At 42.2% G+C, this 19,829-nt stretch overlaps 2 protein-coding genes across 2 annotated transcripts in view; one reads left to right on the forward strand and one right to left on the reverse strand.

Moving 5' to 3' along the window:
- Positions 1–6,186: 6,186 nt before the first annotated feature.
- LOC306701467 (P2Y purinoceptor 3-like) lies at positions 6,187–7,176 on the reverse strand (the record flags this gene model as incomplete). Its single annotated transcript, XM_079166778.1, has 1 exon — positions 6,187–7,176. One exon carries the CDS (start codon positions 7,174–7,176, stop codon positions 6,187–6,189), a length of 990 nt encoding a protein of 329 aa, XP_079022904.1.
- A 572-nt stretch (positions 7,177–7,748) lies between these two features.
- The window catches only part of schip1 (schwannomin interacting protein 1), a gene marked incomplete at its 5' end in the record, with an annotated part of 188,696 nt that continues 176,615 nt past the window's right edge, over positions 7,749–19,829 (forward strand). Inside the window, 5 exons of the mRNA XM_079165860.1 lie at positions 7,749–7,771; positions 8,023–8,116; positions 14,607–14,674; positions 15,308–15,394; positions 16,381–16,522. Coding sequence (XP_079021986.1) covers positions 7,749–7,771; positions 8,023–8,116; positions 14,607–14,674; positions 15,308–15,394; positions 16,381–16,522 — 414 coding nt within the window. The remainder of the gene's footprint in view (positions 7,772–8,022; positions 8,117–14,606; positions 14,675–15,307; positions 15,395–16,380; positions 16,523–19,829) is intronic.

A 19,829-nucleotide genomic window follows, 5' to 3' on the forward strand; every position in this document is an offset into this window, starting at 1 on the left:
GTACTCTAGGATGTGTCCGTACACTGTGACATCACTGTTTGGTGGTTACAGGTGCAAAAGAGCACACTTTCTGAGAATACCTATAAGTGATGTGGGGCATTGGCTAAATGGAGTTGAACCACAGACGGTAGAACTCTGCTTTCCATTGTGGTGTTAAGTTGCTCTTTAGAGGCCAGCACGTGTAAGAAGACCATTGTGTGTGTGATCACACATTAAAATGACCACACTGTCATACAGCCAGGATCCTGCTGCGCTCCTCACCGGTCGATCATTTGCACTATGGCGGTCTTTGCTGAACTGACAATGCTTGTGTTAAATTACCAAGTGTTCACTGTTATTGAGCTGTTTACAAGAAATGACATGATTGAGAAATTACAGAAGATCTATTTGTACAATCAAAGACAAAGGTTAAAAAAAGTATTTTTGTAAAACCAAATCACATTTGATACAAGAATATTAATGGAACAATGACATCTAATTAAACACACATTTTTAAAAGCGTATAAAATCTCTTTTACTAACCGTTTCTGAAGTTTTCAGGGGGGGGGGGGGGGTGAACACTGGTATTTCTCAAGGCTGGATGCACAGGTATGCACACACAAATACGAGTACTTTACAAAAACATTTGTGAGCATGTGGGCCTGCACAGCATGTTCTACCAGTTTGGGGATATGAGCTGGTCGACGCCCCAACACATATTCTGTGCTCTTTTAACGGTAACAAAGTTAAAATGCTGCACTCAGAGAATTTTGAAATATGATATTCATCTATCCACCTATCTCTCTCTGAATTCAGTTCAGTTCAATGTGACTTTATTGGCATTAAAGTTTGTCAAAACAATGTTGCCAATGCATCGAAAAACAATAGTACACAATATCAATATTAAAATGAACAGAACAATGACACATTACGACTGTAATATTGTAATAATGTGTTTTTACAGAGGTCCTTGAACTTTTTGAAATCTGAGATTACAGACTTGAATTAGTCTAAATAAATGTTCCTTATTTCATCATATTTTAGGAGCTCTCGCTCTCTCTCTCTCTCTCACACACACACACACACACACACACACACAGATACACACACACACACACACACACATATACATATACAGGCACTTTACAAAAACATTTGTGAACTTTATTGTTAACTTCTGTAAAACTGTATAATTCAGCTGAATGTAAAGAGCTCCTTCTCCACAGATGGTTTGGAGGTCTGACCAAAAGTCAAAGGTTGAACAGAGTGTATATGATTAACACAAACTGGACAGCTCGTATCAGCTGCACATTAGGCTCCAAGGCCTGGGACCCTGGTCACAACACACAGAAGCATTAAAGTGACCAGAGAAGAATGGTGGCGTTGCACACCTCAACTCCAAACATAGTTTCATCATTAATTTACTTTATTCAGTCTCAACAAAAACAATACAAACTGCTGTGCACTCTCTCATGCTGCCCGGCTCCTCGGAGTGCACACAGTCCAGTGTCCACATTACAGTCAGACTCTGACAGGCTGGTGTTACTGTCTCTCTGTCCTTCTTGTGTGTCACAGCCACCAGAGCTCCAGCCTACAACTGATCAACGGGGCGAAGGATAAATAGCAACAATTAACAGCTGTGCCAATTAAACTCACCCTGGCACTGTTCCCCTGAACCACTCCCACACATCTCTCCCCTGAGCACAGATCATGCTCACTACCACAATGTTGCTCAGTTTTTTGAATGGGGCATTGTGTAATGCTTTCTGTGGGTGAGGTCTGCAGCACGTAAATCCAGTGAGCGTGAGGGTTTACCAGTCACAGTATTTAAATAGCTTCCAAAACCACGTCTGAGTGGAGAAACAGAAGAAACAGAAGAAACAGAAGAAACAGAAGAAACAGAAGAAACAGGAGAAACAGGAGAAACAAGAGAAACAGGAGAGGCTTGTTAACCCACATTGAGGTTCTATAAAACCAAGCTGTTCAGCTGAGAGGTACTGTGGTGAAGACTCTTGTTTCTGCAGAGAAAGGTAACGTAGTGTCTCTCCTGAATTTAAGTTTTAGAATGTATTCTAATTTCATAGATACTCTTATTTAACAATGTGTCTTTAAATAAAGTGTAATTTAAAACAATTTTGACTTCATTTTTCAATGAAAATGTGTTTAAAATTGAGATGTTAAATGAAGAGATACAAAATGTGAAACATTGTAAATGTCAATGAATATTCATATTATTTCATCCACCTCTTGAGAACTTATTTTGATAATGCACAAATGTGTTCATATTCCTAAATGCAAACAACTTTCCTCACAGGTTTGAAGGTTCAGTATCTACAATCATGATCAAATTGGTAATGTATAATGTTTTTCTTTTTTGTCAATGCAGATGTACATGTCCTGTATGCAGTGTGCCATATTCTGTGATTGTAACCCTCTTGTTTTCTTTAATAGTTAAGTGTTGCCATTTTGGCCGGATTCTGCTTTGGTAGGCTCATCTCAATAACTGCAATGATCAAGATCAAATGTACACATTTTGACTAATCTATAATCAGAAATATGCACTGTCACAGTAAACTCTATTTTTCTTAAATTACCTTTACCAGCAAGCAACCGGGCTTTTGTTCCTATAGATGATGATGGTAAGAGATTATTTTTTGTTGAAATCCGGATATTTAAAGTCGAGACCAAAGCATTCATTGGTTCACTTTGTATAGAAAGGTCATTGTTTTGTTTTTTTATAACTTCATTCTCCGTGGCCTAGTTGCTATCCCACCCATATTCATGAGCAGATTCCACATTTTTGTTTTTAAATTTATTTCACCTATCTTTTACATTTGACCGTTCACAACATGTGCAATTACTGAAAGATGTCAAATGTCTTGTTGGTAATTTGTCTAAATTAAAAATCCTAGGTCCAGAATGCTTTACAGGCTGGTTCAACAACGATAACCCCGGTGGAACTGGAGACTGGGAGCGAATGAGTGACGTGAGGAGAGAAAACCCAGGACAAATCTGTTTCTATCCTCGGCAATTTGAGGCTGTTACCGCTGACACAAATACCCCAGCCTACGCAACAGGAGATGTCATCCACTTGTAAGTTGCCTCATAGGGAAATACTTTAAAATGTTACTAACAACCACCAAATAATATATCCATACTTCTCAACATTAAAACATCTTTTTCAAAGTTTTCATATCATCAAGCTGTAGTGCCTAGAGCTGCTGCTTAAACAGTGAATAGAAACTTTGTAAATGCACATTTACATTATATAAGATGTAATTTTAATGAACCCCACGAGGAAAGGCTAACAGGCACATAACGTCTAAAGGTTGTAGCTGAGCGTTACTTTATTCTTGTGCTAACAGCTTTGTTTGAGATAACATGATTTGTGATCTGGAGAGTAAGAAACAATTATAACCCAATTTATTGGTCTTCCTTATTCATGGTTACTTTCTTTTAATTTTCTCAGATATTTTTTTACCTACACCTGGCATCACGAACAAAATGAGAGGAGATGATGAAGATATTTAATTTGTATTTGCCCAGCAGTACTTTCATGAGCTATATCATGTTTTTATCATAGATAAAGAATAATTTATGTCTTCAACATTGTGCACCACTAAAATGAAGTTGTTGTTTTATTTCAATATGGTTTCCTTGCTTTAAATATTATATTGATTCACTTTCTGTTTGGAATCATATTTCAGCAACAATGCTTGGCAGGGATTTGCTTGCCGCAATCAGGACCAGGACTCTGGGATTTGCCGTGACTACAAAATCCGGTTTGCTTGCCCATGCTCCAAATGAACCCGACTCCACAGCAAACACGCTGGATAAGAAGAGACAACGTTCAAATTGTGATCACTTGAATTTTTGTCTGATTTTTCTTTCATGTTATATCTTATTTCTTATTTTGTCAGGTGGAGGAAGTATAATAGGCCTTTTTTGCAGCAGACATTTAGACTTGTAGGAAAAGCAAAGATGAATCGATGATGGATCTGTTCTATACCAGGACCCTGAAGCCTGTGAAGCCAAATGGAGCTCAGCCATATTTAATTCTATTATTTAAGCTTCTGCTTTTACCATGCCAAAACCTCTTGTGGAAAAAGGCCCATTATGTGCTTTATCAGTCTATGTATTCTCTTTTCTTTCTAGTGATTATAAAATCATTGTCTTGTATTGTAAGAAATCAATCAACAGTAAAAAGCAATAAAACTGCCGTTGAACAGCAAATCCATTTTGTCATGAAGTTTTACTTCACAACTCTGCCCATCTTATTAGGAATGTATTATGATTTGGTGTGTTTAGAACAGATGGTGGGAGCAGTTATGATATACAGACAGCAGGATGTATAGCAGAGCAACACTAATGTTAGATGTAAGAAAAACATACAGTATGTCAGTGAATCTGTATTTCTTATCAACACACCCGTGCACTAACAGGCACAGTAATAACTGTAAATACTTTAAATAAGAAAACATTTCCACCATCTGCTGTGTTAAAACCTTGTGTACTTTGGGTGTTTCACTAATGCTTGCACTGCATCGATATTTGTGCCCTTTAGTGGAATTCCGCTTAAAGTATGCTTGTCTGTCTTCCAGTAAGACCATGTTTCAGTAGGCAAAAGAAAAGACGCAGAAGAGGAGGGAAGGAGTAAACTGAATCTGGGGGAATTTCCCTCTTCACTTTTAGTTTTCGGAAATGAAAGTGGAGAAGTAAAATTAAATCTGATCTGAACAGAAGTACAACCAAAGTGTTGAAGTTCAGCACATTATGGTGTTCCATTAATCTACCAATATTCCATGGCTGTGAAGGCCTATTTATAGACCAGGAGATGGTGAAGTGAAATACTGTGCCACACAGGGAACCAAGCTCATGTTCTCTTCCCGTTTGTTCCCATTGTCTCTCTTACTCATTCTACTTCTCTTTCTTTCCCTCCCTCTGTGACTTCATCGTCTTTCTCACTATCTTCTCTCTCTTCCTCTCCATCCTCCTCTTTTTTCATGAGCATTTACAGAATATTACACCAACCTCCTTTCACATAGTTTAGTTACCATGCAGTGAAATTATGTTAGACTCAAGGGGGTTACGAATAAGACATTACATTACATTACATTACAGTCATTTAGCAGACGCTTTTATCCAAACCGACTTACAATAAGTGTATTCAACATAGGTATTCAAACGAACTACTAGCCACAAGAAGTCATAAGTGCTTCTCCTTTTGAAATGGTCCTTCAATTCAATTTCTTTCTCTAATTTAAGCATTTGACAAAAGGGTTTATGGAAGTGTTAATTGTTATGAGTCAACACAACGAAGAGTGACATTCTTAACAAGAGAGGGTAAAGCCCCATCCGGCAGATATCGCTTAGTCAAGCTGGATCAAGACTGAAGGATGTCCATCGGCAAAGCAGAAGAAAAATATTAAAGCTAAACTGTATAATTAAACACAAGTAACTCTTCCACTTCAACTGTAGTCTCCCCCCCCCCCCTTATTCACCATCTTTCTTGACCTCTCTACTCTCAGCTCCCAGAAAACTGCTTGACCCATCTGTCATCACTTGCCAACAGGAGTGTCCTGAAATGACGCCCTTCATTCAGCTGTCTGCTTCTCCACATTGTTCTTGTTTGAACAAGAAATTGTCACACTTTTATTTTGTCTTAAGATGTTTTAACCTTTAATTGACTGACTGTTGTTCTGGGTGTTTCTTGTATTGTTACCACCATGGAGGTTATATTTGGACCCCTCTGCAATTATCTATTTGCTCCACACTTGTGGCCTTTTTATAGAAACCACACAATATTAGTATTTAGTTTTCCAGGAGATTGCATCATATAGTATACAATTGGATGCTGTTGTATGGTCTTTTTTTAGAGACTCTAACCCTCTGCAAACGACAGAGGGCAGCAATTCCCCCAAATGTTTGTCACTTCTGGCCACAGTATCATTGCAGGCTCAGTATTTACAGTATCAGTTAGTTCCTTTTGCCAATTCCTCAGATTCTATAGGTTACAGTAAGTAAAACCAAAAAGATCAATTGAGTCACTGTTACCTGTTGATACCTGTTGTAAATACATATTCTTACATATGAAATAATAAATTCATTATTAAACACCCCATAAGGACTGTGTTGGCACATTGTTATTAGCACCCACTGACATGATAAATGTCACTTATGGAATAATATAACTCTGATGGATGCTCTCTACCCTCCAGACCTGTTTGTGCTGCCTGCTTCCACCAGACACACGATGGGCTGCACTCTTTTCCTCCTCCACACCCAGGCCCGAAGCTTCTGACGGTGCTGACCACAGCCCAGAAAGTAGAGGAGAGGATTTGCGCAACAGTTGAAGCTGACCACAGGCTTCCACACCTTGAAGGAGATCATGACCACGTTGAGAAGATGACAGTCTCCGGGCAGGTAGACCCTCACAAACAAGTAGACGGTCCGAGCAATGTGATAAGGCACAAAACACACCACAAACATGAGACACACGACCAAGAGTGTGGAAATAGACTTGTTGTGCATACGGGCCGTCCTTGCGTTCGAAATGCGGTTCGCGGCCCTACAATAAAGCACCGTCATCGTGAAGCAGGAACAGGTGATGACTACGAGGAATGGAATCAGAAAACCAACTGTGGCTAAAAACAGTCCGTAGGGGAAGTACACCTTAAATTCTCCCGGGTTGGTCATTTCAAAGCACACAGTCATGTTGTTGATGACGCCAGTGTGCGCAAAGACCAGTGTCGGCAAAAGCTCCGCTGTGGCCAGGACCCAAACCGAGCCTGAAGCGAAGAGGGCGAGCTTTTTGGTCCTGAGACGCGCAGCGGCGATTGGGAAGCACACTCCGAGGAACCGGTGCACGCTGACGCATGTGAGAAACAGCATGCTGCAGTGGAGGTTGACGAAGAAGAGAAACCTGACGCTTTTGCAGAGGACGTTGCCGAAGGGCCACAGCTCGCCCATGGCATTGCTGATGATGAGAGGGGGCAAGGCCAGCACGTAGAGGAGGTCCGCCACGGCGAGGTTGGTCATGTAGATGACCGTGCTGCTCCAGCGGCGCGTCCGACCGCACACACACCACAGCAGGGCACCGTTTAAAGTCAGGCCCAGCAGAAACACAAGGCTGTAGGACACTGGCAGGAGGATCCTTTGGTAGTAGTTAGTCACTGGACAGATTTGGAAGTGCTCCATTCCAAAGTTTGATAATTAGGAGGCCTTGTCACTTTACTTAAACGTAAATGAATAAAATGACCATGGTCTACCATCTGCAGCTCACCTAACTGCTGTGTGTACGGATGACTGTGCGCTCCTTTTATATGCCTGTTTGTTCAACTTGTGCGTCCCTCCTGTTCCCAGCCCACACCTGTGTGATGTAAACCATTATAGCGCCATATTTATAGGGCATGAGCAAATAGATTGGCGCACAGTGAGGCATTTCACGAGCCCGCAATAATGGACTAGATACCGTAGTATGCGATTGCCCTTCCCCAGAGAGAAGGCGTGCAGAATAATGAATGCTGTGATTAGACCCGATATAGAAAGTTAAATGACACCATCAACACACACACACAAACGCACACGCACGCACGCGCGCACGCATCGGCGCTGTATAAAAACGCGCACACGCTCAGCATCCCATTGGCTGCGAGAATTTTCCAAGTGTGGTCTCTCTCCGGCTGCTCCCGACTAAAAGTGTTCACTTCGTCTCTGTCTGACAGTGAAGCGAGAGAGAGAGAGCGAAAGAGAGAGAGAGAGCGCTCGTCATGCTGAGGAACGGCACGTACAGGTTAGTGTCACATCCATCGACTGATCCTTGTCATTCATGTACGGCAACAGTGTTTATTTAGGGGGAAAAACGAGAAGCTCCAGTACAGGCTGCTTCGACATGCACTGATGGGTGATAAAAATCCTGCATAGCGTTACTCCTCTGCAGCCGCACAGAGATGAGTACAGGCTGTTCACGTACCGGCTTATAGCGTGTTTCATTTTCGTTGGAGTTTTTTTGTGTGTGTCTTAACTTGTGCGGTATCCTTCCAGAAGCATGTACCAGGGAGAGGAGGCGAGGTTGCGCAGCGGGAGTCTGGCTGTGGCTCGGGAGAGGAAACACCTTGCTCTGTGCATTAACAACCAGGTAACTCAGGAGAGAGCAACAAGACAGTCTTTCTTACTGTAAACTGGATTATGTCATTACTCGCTGGGAGGGAATTGCTAATGGGTGACGGAATATTGTCTTTTGGTGGGGGAGCATTTCAGCAATGATGTAATTCACTTTCTGATCTTTTTTTAGGAGCAGTGTAGTGTTCACGCTTATACTGCTCATATGCAAAGTCTCTAAGGGGGGAAATAAGTTAATTGACTGTACAAACATTACATTTATAGAGAACTATGATTCTTTGCAATATAACAACATTTAGGCAACTATTCCCTATTAATACAACAGATAAGTATCAGCACCACGGACAGTGGAACCCAAATCTCTCCCCTATACCTTCATGTGTTATTATTAACTGCTTTGAATATTGATCCCCTTATTCACCCATTCAAATGGCACAATTGACTGAATTCAATTTGGCTTGGGGAATTGCTTTTTTATGTTGGCTTAAGGCCTCTGAAAGATTTTTGTCATGGCAGCAGCTGAAAAGGTCTCATTAATACTACATACTGTACCTCCCGCTACAAATGACTTCACAATCAGCAGGGAGTATTGAGGGTAAAGCTGAGCTGCTTAAAACGACTGAGGTGGCATGCCTTCCTCCTCAAGATGAGACCAGAGCTCATGGAAAGGAATAATGCATGTTTTAGAACCTCAAACAGTAGGTTTGAGGAGCGTGTTTGCTGTAATTTACTTCATAATTTAAATCAGTTTTGCTGGAATCTAACAGAAGTAGCCCTATATGTTTTATGTATGTGCTTGGGTGAGTATAGGTGCACAAGTTCACCTGGTTGTATTGAGCTTCTGAATATTTAATACTATGTGATGTAGTGTTGCGCATTATCGGCGGCTGGGGATATTGAGCGCATGTGCTCTGAAAGCACTGTTCCATCACAGCTTCCGACTTACTCTGCAATATATTATGATGGTGCAACCCCTCAACACACTGTCTCTCTGTCTCTCTGTCTCTCTCTCTCTGTCTCTTTCTCGTCCATTGCATGTTCACTGGAACTTTCTCATCTTGACTCCAGATTTGTTCCAATCCGTTTACACTGCATCACTTGACAGTTGAATTTCATTATCGCTCTCCAAAAATGACTTTTCCAAATTGATCCAGCATTAACTCCATGAGACGCCATGTCAGAGGAGGTTCATATGAGAAGAAGCTTGATGAAGGACTAACCAGTAATTGGCGTGTGAAATATGAATGAGGATAGAAATGCAGGTTATTGGATATGGAGGCTGCTCCACATGCTGCGTCTGTGTGAGTGATTCAGATTCATTGCCGAGGCGTGAACCCCCTGAGAAACCCATTAATCCATCCAGCTATTACTCCATAATCAATGGGACAGCTGGATTTTACGGCCACAAGGCCTTGTTGTTAACCATTTTACACAGAGCTTATTTAAACAGCATGCCAAAGGGGGGTCACATTTAATGGGATTAGGCATGAAATATACAGTACAGGTGATATTGTTGACACAGCACTTGCAAGTGGAATCTTGAAATCATTAATCAGTATCAAGCATGAAGCCCGTTGTTGTTCCTAATTCAGTCAACATGCGGTAAATAGCTTATTAATGAACTTGTGCTCAACAGGAGCAGAAATCCAGCACACAGAGCTGTCATCTAGTCCCTGTATCATAGGACGGGGTAGCACCAGTTCCCCCCACACTAACCGTGGGAGTCAGATACAGCGTTCTGTAATATATAGAGTGAGAGATGTACATAGCGGGAGTGTGGCGCCGAGGAAGGGTGTCATATTTCAGAAGTGCATTATTGTCTCTCCCCCAGTGGGACAGAGCTGTGCTGAGTGCTGTTTGCGCCAGCTCACTCAAACGCTCCGCGATTGAGTCGTAATAACCCGTGCTGGAGCAAGATGAGCCTCCACGATGTCAGATGTCTCTTGTCTCCACGGTCATGTGATGGAGCAACATACATCCTCTGTGTTTGTGCGTGTGTGTGTGTGTGTGTGCACTCTGGTTCAATGCTTTAGAAAAAAAGAAATTTAGAATGCACCATAACTCCTACAAACATACACAAAGATGCATGCATGGATTCACACATGCGCACCTACAAACACTCCTGCCATTTAAAAATAATAATAAAAATGTTGTAGTCATTTACATCCCCATCCCATTACCACGTCTTGGAAGGTTGGTTTGGTCTAAATGAGAGAGCTTACTCAATCACTGAAGGAAGCCTCCTCAACGAATGTGTGCGTGTGCGCTCTCACTCCCTCACCATATGTTAGTCAGAGCAGCTCTTCATTGGCAAATCGTAGCAGGGGGAATCGTCCCAAACGTTCCATTTTGCATTTTGATAGACTATATAGTCATCTTCTCACTCTCACACCTCCTTCATCTCTACTCGTCACACCCCACCCATCTTCCGCATTTCTCGCAATGTCTTTTTCTTCTTCCTCATCTCCCCAATTTAGAATAAACGTATGGCCTCCTCTTTCTTGTTATTGATAACCCCTCGCTCCCCTCATTTTACATCCCAGATACGCTCTTTCCAAACTCTTTAAATGCCTGACATTCCACACTGCGCCACCATCGGCTCAACACATGTAGGATTAAAGACTCATATTGAATATTCAGTGTGCATTAGTGATTAATCAGTGATCCAAAAACCTGCAGAAATCATCATTCACAAAGCAGAAATACCAAAGCTTCTCAAATGTGAAGATGTGATGCCTTTCTCTATTTCTATATCATCGAATACTTAACAGTTATAGACTGTCGGTTGGACAAAACAAGCAGTTTAAAGACGTCACCTTAAGCTCTGAGAACTGTGCATTGTGCAACATTTGTTGAATTTACCAGTCGAATGCATTGATGGAAAAACAAAAAAGTGCCACTGGTGCAGCCCTAGTGTGTGTGCTTTTATTGGGTCTTCTACGGGAGCCATTTCCTTTGAATCATATAAACCTGTGCATGGCTCTAAAAGAAATGGGCCTGTCTCGATTAAATTAACCTCACCTCTGTATATGTGCACGATGTAAGCGTCCATGGTGTCACTGTTCCTTATCTGTGCCTCATAGGTCAGTTTATTAGGTCATTATAGGTCAGGTATTGATGGCTGTGTAACTGCAGCAGTCTGGGTATATGAGAATGTATAGGTCTGTAAACACTGTTGACTGATGAGTATGAATCTGCTTTCTCACTGCAGCTCTTAGTCAATAAAATGTTATCACTTTGATTCTTTGTCAATTTACGTCTCCCAACCTGAGTGTCTTTTTCTCTGTCTCCTGCTCGCTCTCTACTCAAATATGATTGAAAGGTTTGAGCAAAATTACGTAAATGCATCCATTTCTCTCAGTAGAAAGTACTTTTTAAATTTTTTACCCCATAGCCATAACACTAAGAGAGAATAGCATTTCAAATGTAATCACATGAGCACATCAGTAACACCTCCATCTCTCAGCGGGCTCTTTTTGTACTCGGGCTCAGTCGGAAGAGTAAATGTTGACTTCCATATTACTCCTTGCACGCACAGCGCATGTAAATTGATTTCTGATGTTACGATTAACAAGCATTTCCACTGGAACAGCTCTTCTCCCGATTGGACATTTCCCTGGGATGATCGGCCAGTCGAGCGGCGGCCAAACAGCCAATAGTCTGATGCAGATGTTTCAGCACATCAGCATGCTGCAATCGAACCCTCTGAGATCAGACTGATGTGTGTGTGTGTGTGTGTGTGTGTGTGTGTGTGTGTGTGTGTGTGTGTGTGTGTATGTGTTCTCTCAGTGCACTCAGGTGTGTGTGCTGTGTTCATGTGGGTGGGAGTTTATCTCACTGAGCGACCACACTAGTCTGAAGGGCACAAAGAGACAACCATCTCACACACACACAAGGGAAAAAGCTTGTGTGTGTGGGGGGGTGGGGTGGGGGGGGGGTAAGTGTGGTTGTGTGTGTGTGGACATCCAGCTATGCCTGCCATCGATCTATGTGATAGAACTAGGACTCTGAGAAATTATGATTTTAATAACTCATCAATTAGAGGGCAGCATACTTTCTGCTATGTGTTGTTGTTTTCTCTCCCCCTTCCTTCCTGTTTTCCTTCCTTCTCTCATTTTTCAGTAACATTATGCGTATTACTGTCTACCTTCACCTTCCCTAGCCTTTCAGTCTATTGATTGCCCTCATTTTTATATTGGAAATAATGCGATTAAGCTGTTTACATGCCCAGCAGATAGGATTCTGTTAATATCCCTGTTTTTATGCTATCATGTACTCAGCTATTGATTTAACAGATTGTCATGCACCCTGTATCTGCAATAATGCATTTCTCCTGTCACCAGCTGCAGTTGTATTGCTCCCTTAGTGTTTGTATTGCTCTCATATAACTTTAGTGCATTTTATCCGGTCCAGAGACCCGATACATTATGGTTGGTTGTAAACACACAAAAGATAGTAATAGTAAATTCATTGTAAACAATAATAGCAGCTGCAAAAAAATGACCAATGCAAGGCCTAGAAGCAAGTGTTGCAATCCCTGAAAACAAAATAACTTTTTTTGTCCCCATTGAGGCAGTTGGTTATACAATAGTGGGATGTATACATTTAGCACACATTAAACCTATGGCACTTAAATACAACACTAAGACAAAAAAAGGGCAAAAACAGTGAGTTAGTTAAAAATATAAAAAATATATAAAAGTATTCGTTAGATACGTTTGTCCCCATAGAGTTTAGGAGGGTGCTGGCAGAAGGTATAAAGGACTGAATGGATATATATGAATTGTGTTGATATATGGGATGGGAATTGCTCTCTTATAACTGTGTGTTGTTATCCGAGCTTCTCCTTGCTTTGCTAGACGCGGGCCGGCCGCGCACGCTTTTTGTGCATGTTAGTAGCCTACATGTGAGCGTGCCCCAGCGGTTAGCTCACAGCTGCTGCTCAACACCCCTCTGCGGCTCGTCAGCATGTTTACGTCGAACCGGCGGCTCATTGCTAACGGTGCTTACAGCGCCGACAGTGCACACTATGGCGAAAGTGCTGACAGAGCTAACCGTGTTTACCTGAGAGGGTAACCAGAAACTGAATGGAACCGGAGAATCGGTACAAGGATTCTAGGCGACGCCAACGGTCGCGACAGAATTCCCAGCTGTATACTCGCATGCACTGGGTGCACGCGTGGCCGGCCCGGCTGTGTCAACAAAGCAAGGAGATGCTCGGACAACAACATACACAGATGGAGCGTGACTTTATTCTCTGCTCAGGTAGACATTGCTCCACTATAGCTTTTCATAGCAAATAGTTGTTTGCTGCTATTAATGTTCAGAATGTTAAATACTGCACCTGTTAAACCTGCGTCACTTCATTTTCTTTTGGACTCACGCTATACTCGGGTGCAGCAGTTCTAAAGTTTATATGGCGAACTTGATAGCAAATAGATCCAGCAGACAAGGCAACATTATCATTCATTTGGTGTCATGTTTCTGGGATCTCGATGAATGTAATTTAAGTCCAGTTATCACTCTTTTTGATCTGTTTTGGAAATCTCTGACTCCTGAGGAAAATCGCTAAATGTTTCACTACCATAGTCGCTCTCAGAGAGGGACAGTAAGGGCCCCCCCTTGGTTATTCAAAAAAATGATATCTAAAAATTTGCTTAACATAACGTTTCCTAGGATAGAAACCCTTCATCTGTGTTGGAATGTAAAGGGATAAATTAGTAATCCCCTGTGACACTTATCAAAAGAAAAGGGTTTGCCTTCAGCTCTGAGCTTGGTCCTCGAGTTATAGATTTAACGTTACAGAGGTCCGGGCAACAGTGAATTATTGAGACTAATTTCAGCAGGCAGTAAAAATGGCCAATCCTTTCGTTACTCTGAGCGAGCTGAATTTATTGTTACACCCTTAAGACACAAGAGACACTTAAGCACGAGAACACAAACATGGACAAATACTCGCAGCTTGCACCCTGCTAGCTAACATACAGAGATGTTGAATACTGGAGATGCATTGGAGCTGCCTGGTTGCTTTGGGAGCACATCCATCTGTCTAGTCCCATTGAGCTGTATGGCAGTCGTCCCAGAGCCACCTGAGAATCGACCTCACCCCCTGGGTTGCAGCCGATGTCTGGCTGGTTTGGCACCTGCAGAGCCAACGCATGCTGTTATGCATCAGCAATATGATACACACACACACACACAAAATTGTTTTTCCTGCCACCATGTGATTATGCCTATGTTTACAGACCCAGACAAGCTGCCACTCTTACGGTTGATAAACAGACAACAGAAAGGAATCGTAAAAAGGAGCAGTTTTCCTCTGTTTAGGCGTTGATATGTCACTTTGCCAAACAGACAGTACTCCTTGGAAGGAGGATAGATTACACAAACGTGAAATGCATCTGATTTATTATTGTATGTTATCGAAGCACAGCTCCTCTTGTGTCATATGCCTGGCGGAGAAAATTCAAAACCTTGTTGACATATTGATGCTTTTCACTGTGCAGGAAGAAGTGAAGAGGTGTCATCGCTACTGTAATCACAGTGGAGGGCAAGCAGTTCCCAAGGTGGAGAGGTAAGACACTACACAATATTGTCCCTACTTTTCCATGAAAGACTCCTCATATTTTATAAACAGCGTTCAATTTACACTGAGGATGATACACCTTATTTTAAAGCCCTTGTTCTATTGTACTGTGCATATGCATATAGATTTATATATTCCTGTTTACATTCAATGTATTCATTTGCAATGCTGTATAACTCAAATTACTTTACATTACTTTATTTCATTAATGTTTATATTTTAGCCCTATATTTCAACTTGCACCATTTATGTATTATTCTCAATTTGCTGATACTTGTGTAATTTCCCTTTTTTTAATACATATCTAAAGGTCATTGTTGGAGGGAGCCTGAGATCCGCGATTTTCATTGAACTAGTGCTAATTGCTGTGAATATGATAGTAAAGAATTCAAAACGTGATCACGCAAGACACTTCTTCTGCCATAACAAGGCCGCACCCTTGAACATAAACTCTACCATGACATCCTCTTACTCTACCAAAAGAAGTGCTTAATAGGCTGTAACTTCCAACATCATGTGAAATATAAACTCATACATTTTATGGGGGCTTTCAACGTGAGATGTAAACAGCGTTTGCTGTTTTTGTCGTCATAATTCTGTTCATCTGTCTTATTATCGTAGAAGCCACCCTCGTAAGAGTGAGGACGCTGATGACAATAGCCCCCGTCGTCGTGAGCAGCAACAGCAGCTGGAAATAAAGGCTATCGTGTGAGTATCACCTGTGACTCATCTGTCTATCTGTATTATTTTTGTTTCTTTTCTACATTTTGAGTCAATTTCACGTTGAGTGTCACTCATGTTGCCTATGACCTCAAAAGTGAATTGTTTTCACTGTGTGGGAGGGGTCAGAGTGTACTGAACCCTCGTAGACTGCCACCTAGCACCATTTTATTTACAAACGGGCCCACGATTTTATAGGTTTAACAGGGAAGGACCGCTCACGCCTCAGGCTTTGACTTCCTTGAAAGTCGAGGATGGAGAAGAGAATGTTTCTGTGCAGAATAAACATGATTGGGGTGTAGAAAGGTGAGGCGGATAGCAAAAAACTCTCAGGATAAAACTAACACAGAGGGCAGAGGAACCGGAAACACGGACAGATGGACGGAGCAAAGGGAGGATAAAAGTGGAGAAAATAGGGATTGAAAAAGTAGGGGGCAAAGGTATTGGTTTTGGAGCTAGGAGTTATGGCTTAATTCAATTTGTTCCATTCGGCTCAGCTGTCTCTCTGCTCCACTGGAGGTGAATGTGTTTCTCCATCGGGTAATTGATCCTACACTTCATCCTGGACCCGGGTGTTGGGGTGACTGCAGGGATAAAAGAAAGTGGAAAGAGAGAGAGAGAGAGAGACGGAGAGAGCGATCTGTGGAGGGTGAAAGCGGTGGGGAGAGGTCAGAAAAGTGTGTGAGCTGTGTAAGACCTACATGGAGACAAGAAAGAAACGTTGAGGATAGGGAAATGAAGAATTAATAAATGAAAAGATGTTTCGGAAGAAAAAAAACGAGAAGTTGAGAGAGAAATGGGATATGGTGCACAGTGACACCATTTCCCCCCATCCAATCTTGGGAAATGCTCCAAACAGCCACCCAACAAAAACCCTGGCCGCACCAAAATGACTCCTCCAACACGGCCGCCGTAATTCCGTTATGAGATGTAGATGTCGCTGATGTACATATTTTGTCCGTGTATGTCACCAGGATCCAGCGGGCCTGGCGTGCAAGCACCTCCCGCACAGGGAGCTGGCAGGGACAAGGCAAGAACCGCGGCAATCACCGTCGCGGTGAGACGGTGCCTTCTGAGAGCCTGCGGGACCCCGTGATGACCACCAATATTTCTCCGGTAAGACCGCGTGAAGAAAATCCGACAGACAGCCATATGGCGCAACATGGGAATGAGGCAGGTGGCGAGAGATCTAGACATCTTTAAGCTATCTGAGCTTGTCTGAGTTATCAGCTGTGATCTGTTGTTTCTGCAGAGAACCAAAAATGAATGGGTGAGTGGATGCATGGATGGATAGACCAATAAAGGAGAGCGCAAAGGAGGGTACAAGGGAGGAGTGTTTACCTCTAGTGTCATCTGGGGGACCGCAGGGGTCGTATTGGTGGAGGTGGATGGGATGCCAGCTGGCACTATGCCCAGATCTCTAATTAGCCGTTAATTAGGTAGATTTTCAAAGCCGGTTGATTGATTAATGAAGTACCTCTGCCCTTGTCCCCCCCCCCCCCCCCCCCCCTGTCTCACCACCCACCCACCTCCTCACCCCTTCCTTCTCTGGAGGGAGCGTAGGGGAGAATTAAACAGTGCTCACAGGGCATGGCAGCCAAACAAATGCCAGAGGAAAAAAAAATGACTGCACGAGTAGCAGATAAACAGTGAGAAGAGAAGGGGAGAGACAGAAACAGAGTCAAGGGGGAAAGGCAGAGGCAGAGAAAAGGAGATGAATGCGGAGATGCGAATAAGATGCCTTCAGATCGCCTCAAGTTCTAAGTGACAGACAAGGACACGCAGACACAAACACGCACAGTCTGTTCTGCTGGTTTCTCCAGCTGTCTGTGTAGTATTCACACAAGCTATACCCGCGCACTCCTGCCCACGCTCTTTGCAGAGACTCGGCACAGAAAACTATGATGTCATGTCTGCATACTCACTAGTGTGTGTGTGTGGGATGCACTTTCTCCCACTCTCTTTTTAAACAGTGCCAGAGGAAAGCAAGATTCCCTAAGCAAACAGATGGGCTGGTGTCCTGGTGAGAGACTGTTTGTGTGTGCGCGCGTGTGTGTGTGTGTGCTTTGTTTTTAGCTTGTTTGTTCTGCTTGAAAGAGTTTGTTGTTCATTAGCACAGCAGCAAATGTCTTCCTAATTAGAAAGATACAGTAACTTAAAAGCCAAGATGACAAAGAACCCCTCCTCCTCTCCTCCATCTCTACCCGATTAACTTCCTTTTTTTTTTCAACATAATCTTTATTAGACATGTGAAATGATATATCTGCCACACATCCAATCACTTCAACGCAGTAGTTAATTATAGGTGGGTATAGTGTGGCTTTTATACTCCTCTCCAACCCCCACCTTAAAAGAGCAGTGTGTAGGATTAAAGGGGATTTAATGCCATAAATGGAATATAATATTCTACTAAAACTCTGTTTTCATAAGCGTATAATCACCTGAAACAAAGAACTTATTTAAGAAGTATAAGAAGTATTTTTGTTACCTTAGAATGAGCCGTTTGTATTTACACAGGGAGCAGGTTCTCTGTACAGAGTCCGCCATGTTACACCGGCACTGCCATGTTTCTACAGTAGCCCAGAATGCTCAAACCAAAAAAACTTTTTACCTGAAGTTCACCGTAGTTCTCCAACTCGCTTGGAGAGGGATGGGTGAGTGGAGGGTCGTTAAGATGGTTGCAATGTGCAAGTACAATTTCACAACCAATTTTGTTAAATATAAATTTGAAGTATTTTACTTGATTTTTACCATTTCATGCTACTTTAGATTATAGCTACAGTACATTTCATAGCCAAAGACTGTACTTTTTACTCCACTACATTTCATATGCTATAGTTCAACGTTACTTCTTTACTAAGATTTGACATACAAAACATTATGTTAAGCTAATAACATACAATGCACAGTCATAGATTTAACATTGAAACAGTATACCATAGTTTAAAGGGACATATTATGAAAAACTCACTTTTTCAAATACATGTGGGTATCTGCAGTACCTACCTACTCACAGACAATGAGAATTATTGTCTTATGAAATAAGACAACCCAGTCAGTCTTTTATTGGCTGTCTTAATCAGAAAGCATGTGATTCAACAAGCCATTCATTGGCTCCCTTTGTCACATAGAGTCCAATTAGAATATAGCGCCCCCCATCTCAGTATCTCCACCCACAAACCTGTTTTCTTCTGGGAAAGTAACGTGTGATATACTGCAATTCATTTTTACTAGTGGGATTTGTTTGAGTGAGAGTAGGTCCTGTAACTTGGTGCAGTTTGGGAGGAAATGTAATTACTTAACAGTCAATGTTTTATTATCAGCATACAATTTAATTTCAAATATCCATGAAAAGAAAGTTATTAAAATGTTTGTGTATGCTCGCTGTCAATTATAGTTCTTAGAAAGCATCTCAACAGCCCGACAGGAATATTCTTCTTTATTTTCTTACCTCACCTTTTCTCTTTCGCTCATTCTGTTCTCATTCACACTGTATCACTCTCCTGTGGCTGTTGTGCTCTCTCAAGGACAGACATTCATCAGTGTAAGGCCAGGGTGCCACAGTGTGTGTGTGTGTGTGTGTGTGTGTGTGTGTGTGTGTGTGTGTGTGTGTGTGTGTGTGTGTGTGTGTGTGTGTGTGTGTGTGTGTGTGTGTGTGTGTGTGTGTGTGTGTGTGTGTGTGTGTGTGTGCGTGCACCCATGTGAGCTCATGTGAGCTCATGTGAGCTCATGTGAGGACCTTGGTACTGGCCTGTAGGGGAGGGGGGTTCAAACATACTTCATGCATATTTCATGGGACTCATATTGAACACCACACACATGTGTGTGTGTGTGTGTGTGTGTGTGTGTGTGTGTGTGTGTGTGTGTGTGTGTGTGTGTGTGTGTGTGTGTTTGTTTTTCCTCCCTCATCTGCTCAAATATAGAAAAACATCCTCAAACCACACTCTGTCTCTCATAACACCTTGCAGAATTCAACTCTGATTATATCAATGTCAAGGTGTCTCTTATGTCTTTCTACGTGTATTAGACATATTGCAGTTGTCCAGCAATGGTGGGTTAAAGCAAGCCGTAACCCTAGACCCAAATGAATTATTAATACACAGAGGGTCCAGGACCTACAACTCCTGCTCTGGTCAAGGCATGGCCCGTTGATAGTAAATCAATAGATCGGACTGTTCTGAGCCTCACTGCTGGCTGACCTGCGGGGCTGCTGTGTAGATGTGTGTTGGGTTGTTGCAAAACATAGAAAAACAGTATGAACTACATTTGAGCATTTAATGCCATAAAATCCCCTCAGAAAGGTGATTGTGTGATATGTGACATTCCAATTCTTAATTAAAGGAACAGTTTGATATATTTGGGGAATGTGCGAATTAGCTTTCCTGACAGAAGTTTGGTGAGAAGATTTTAGACCACTTTGCAT

The sequence above is a fragment of the Pholis gunnellus genome (genome assembly GCF_910591455.1).
Source record: "Pholis gunnellus genome assembly, chromosome: 9".
Classification (NCBI taxonomy): Eukaryota; Metazoa; Chordata; class Actinopteri; order Perciformes; family Pholidae; genus Pholis; species Pholis gunnellus.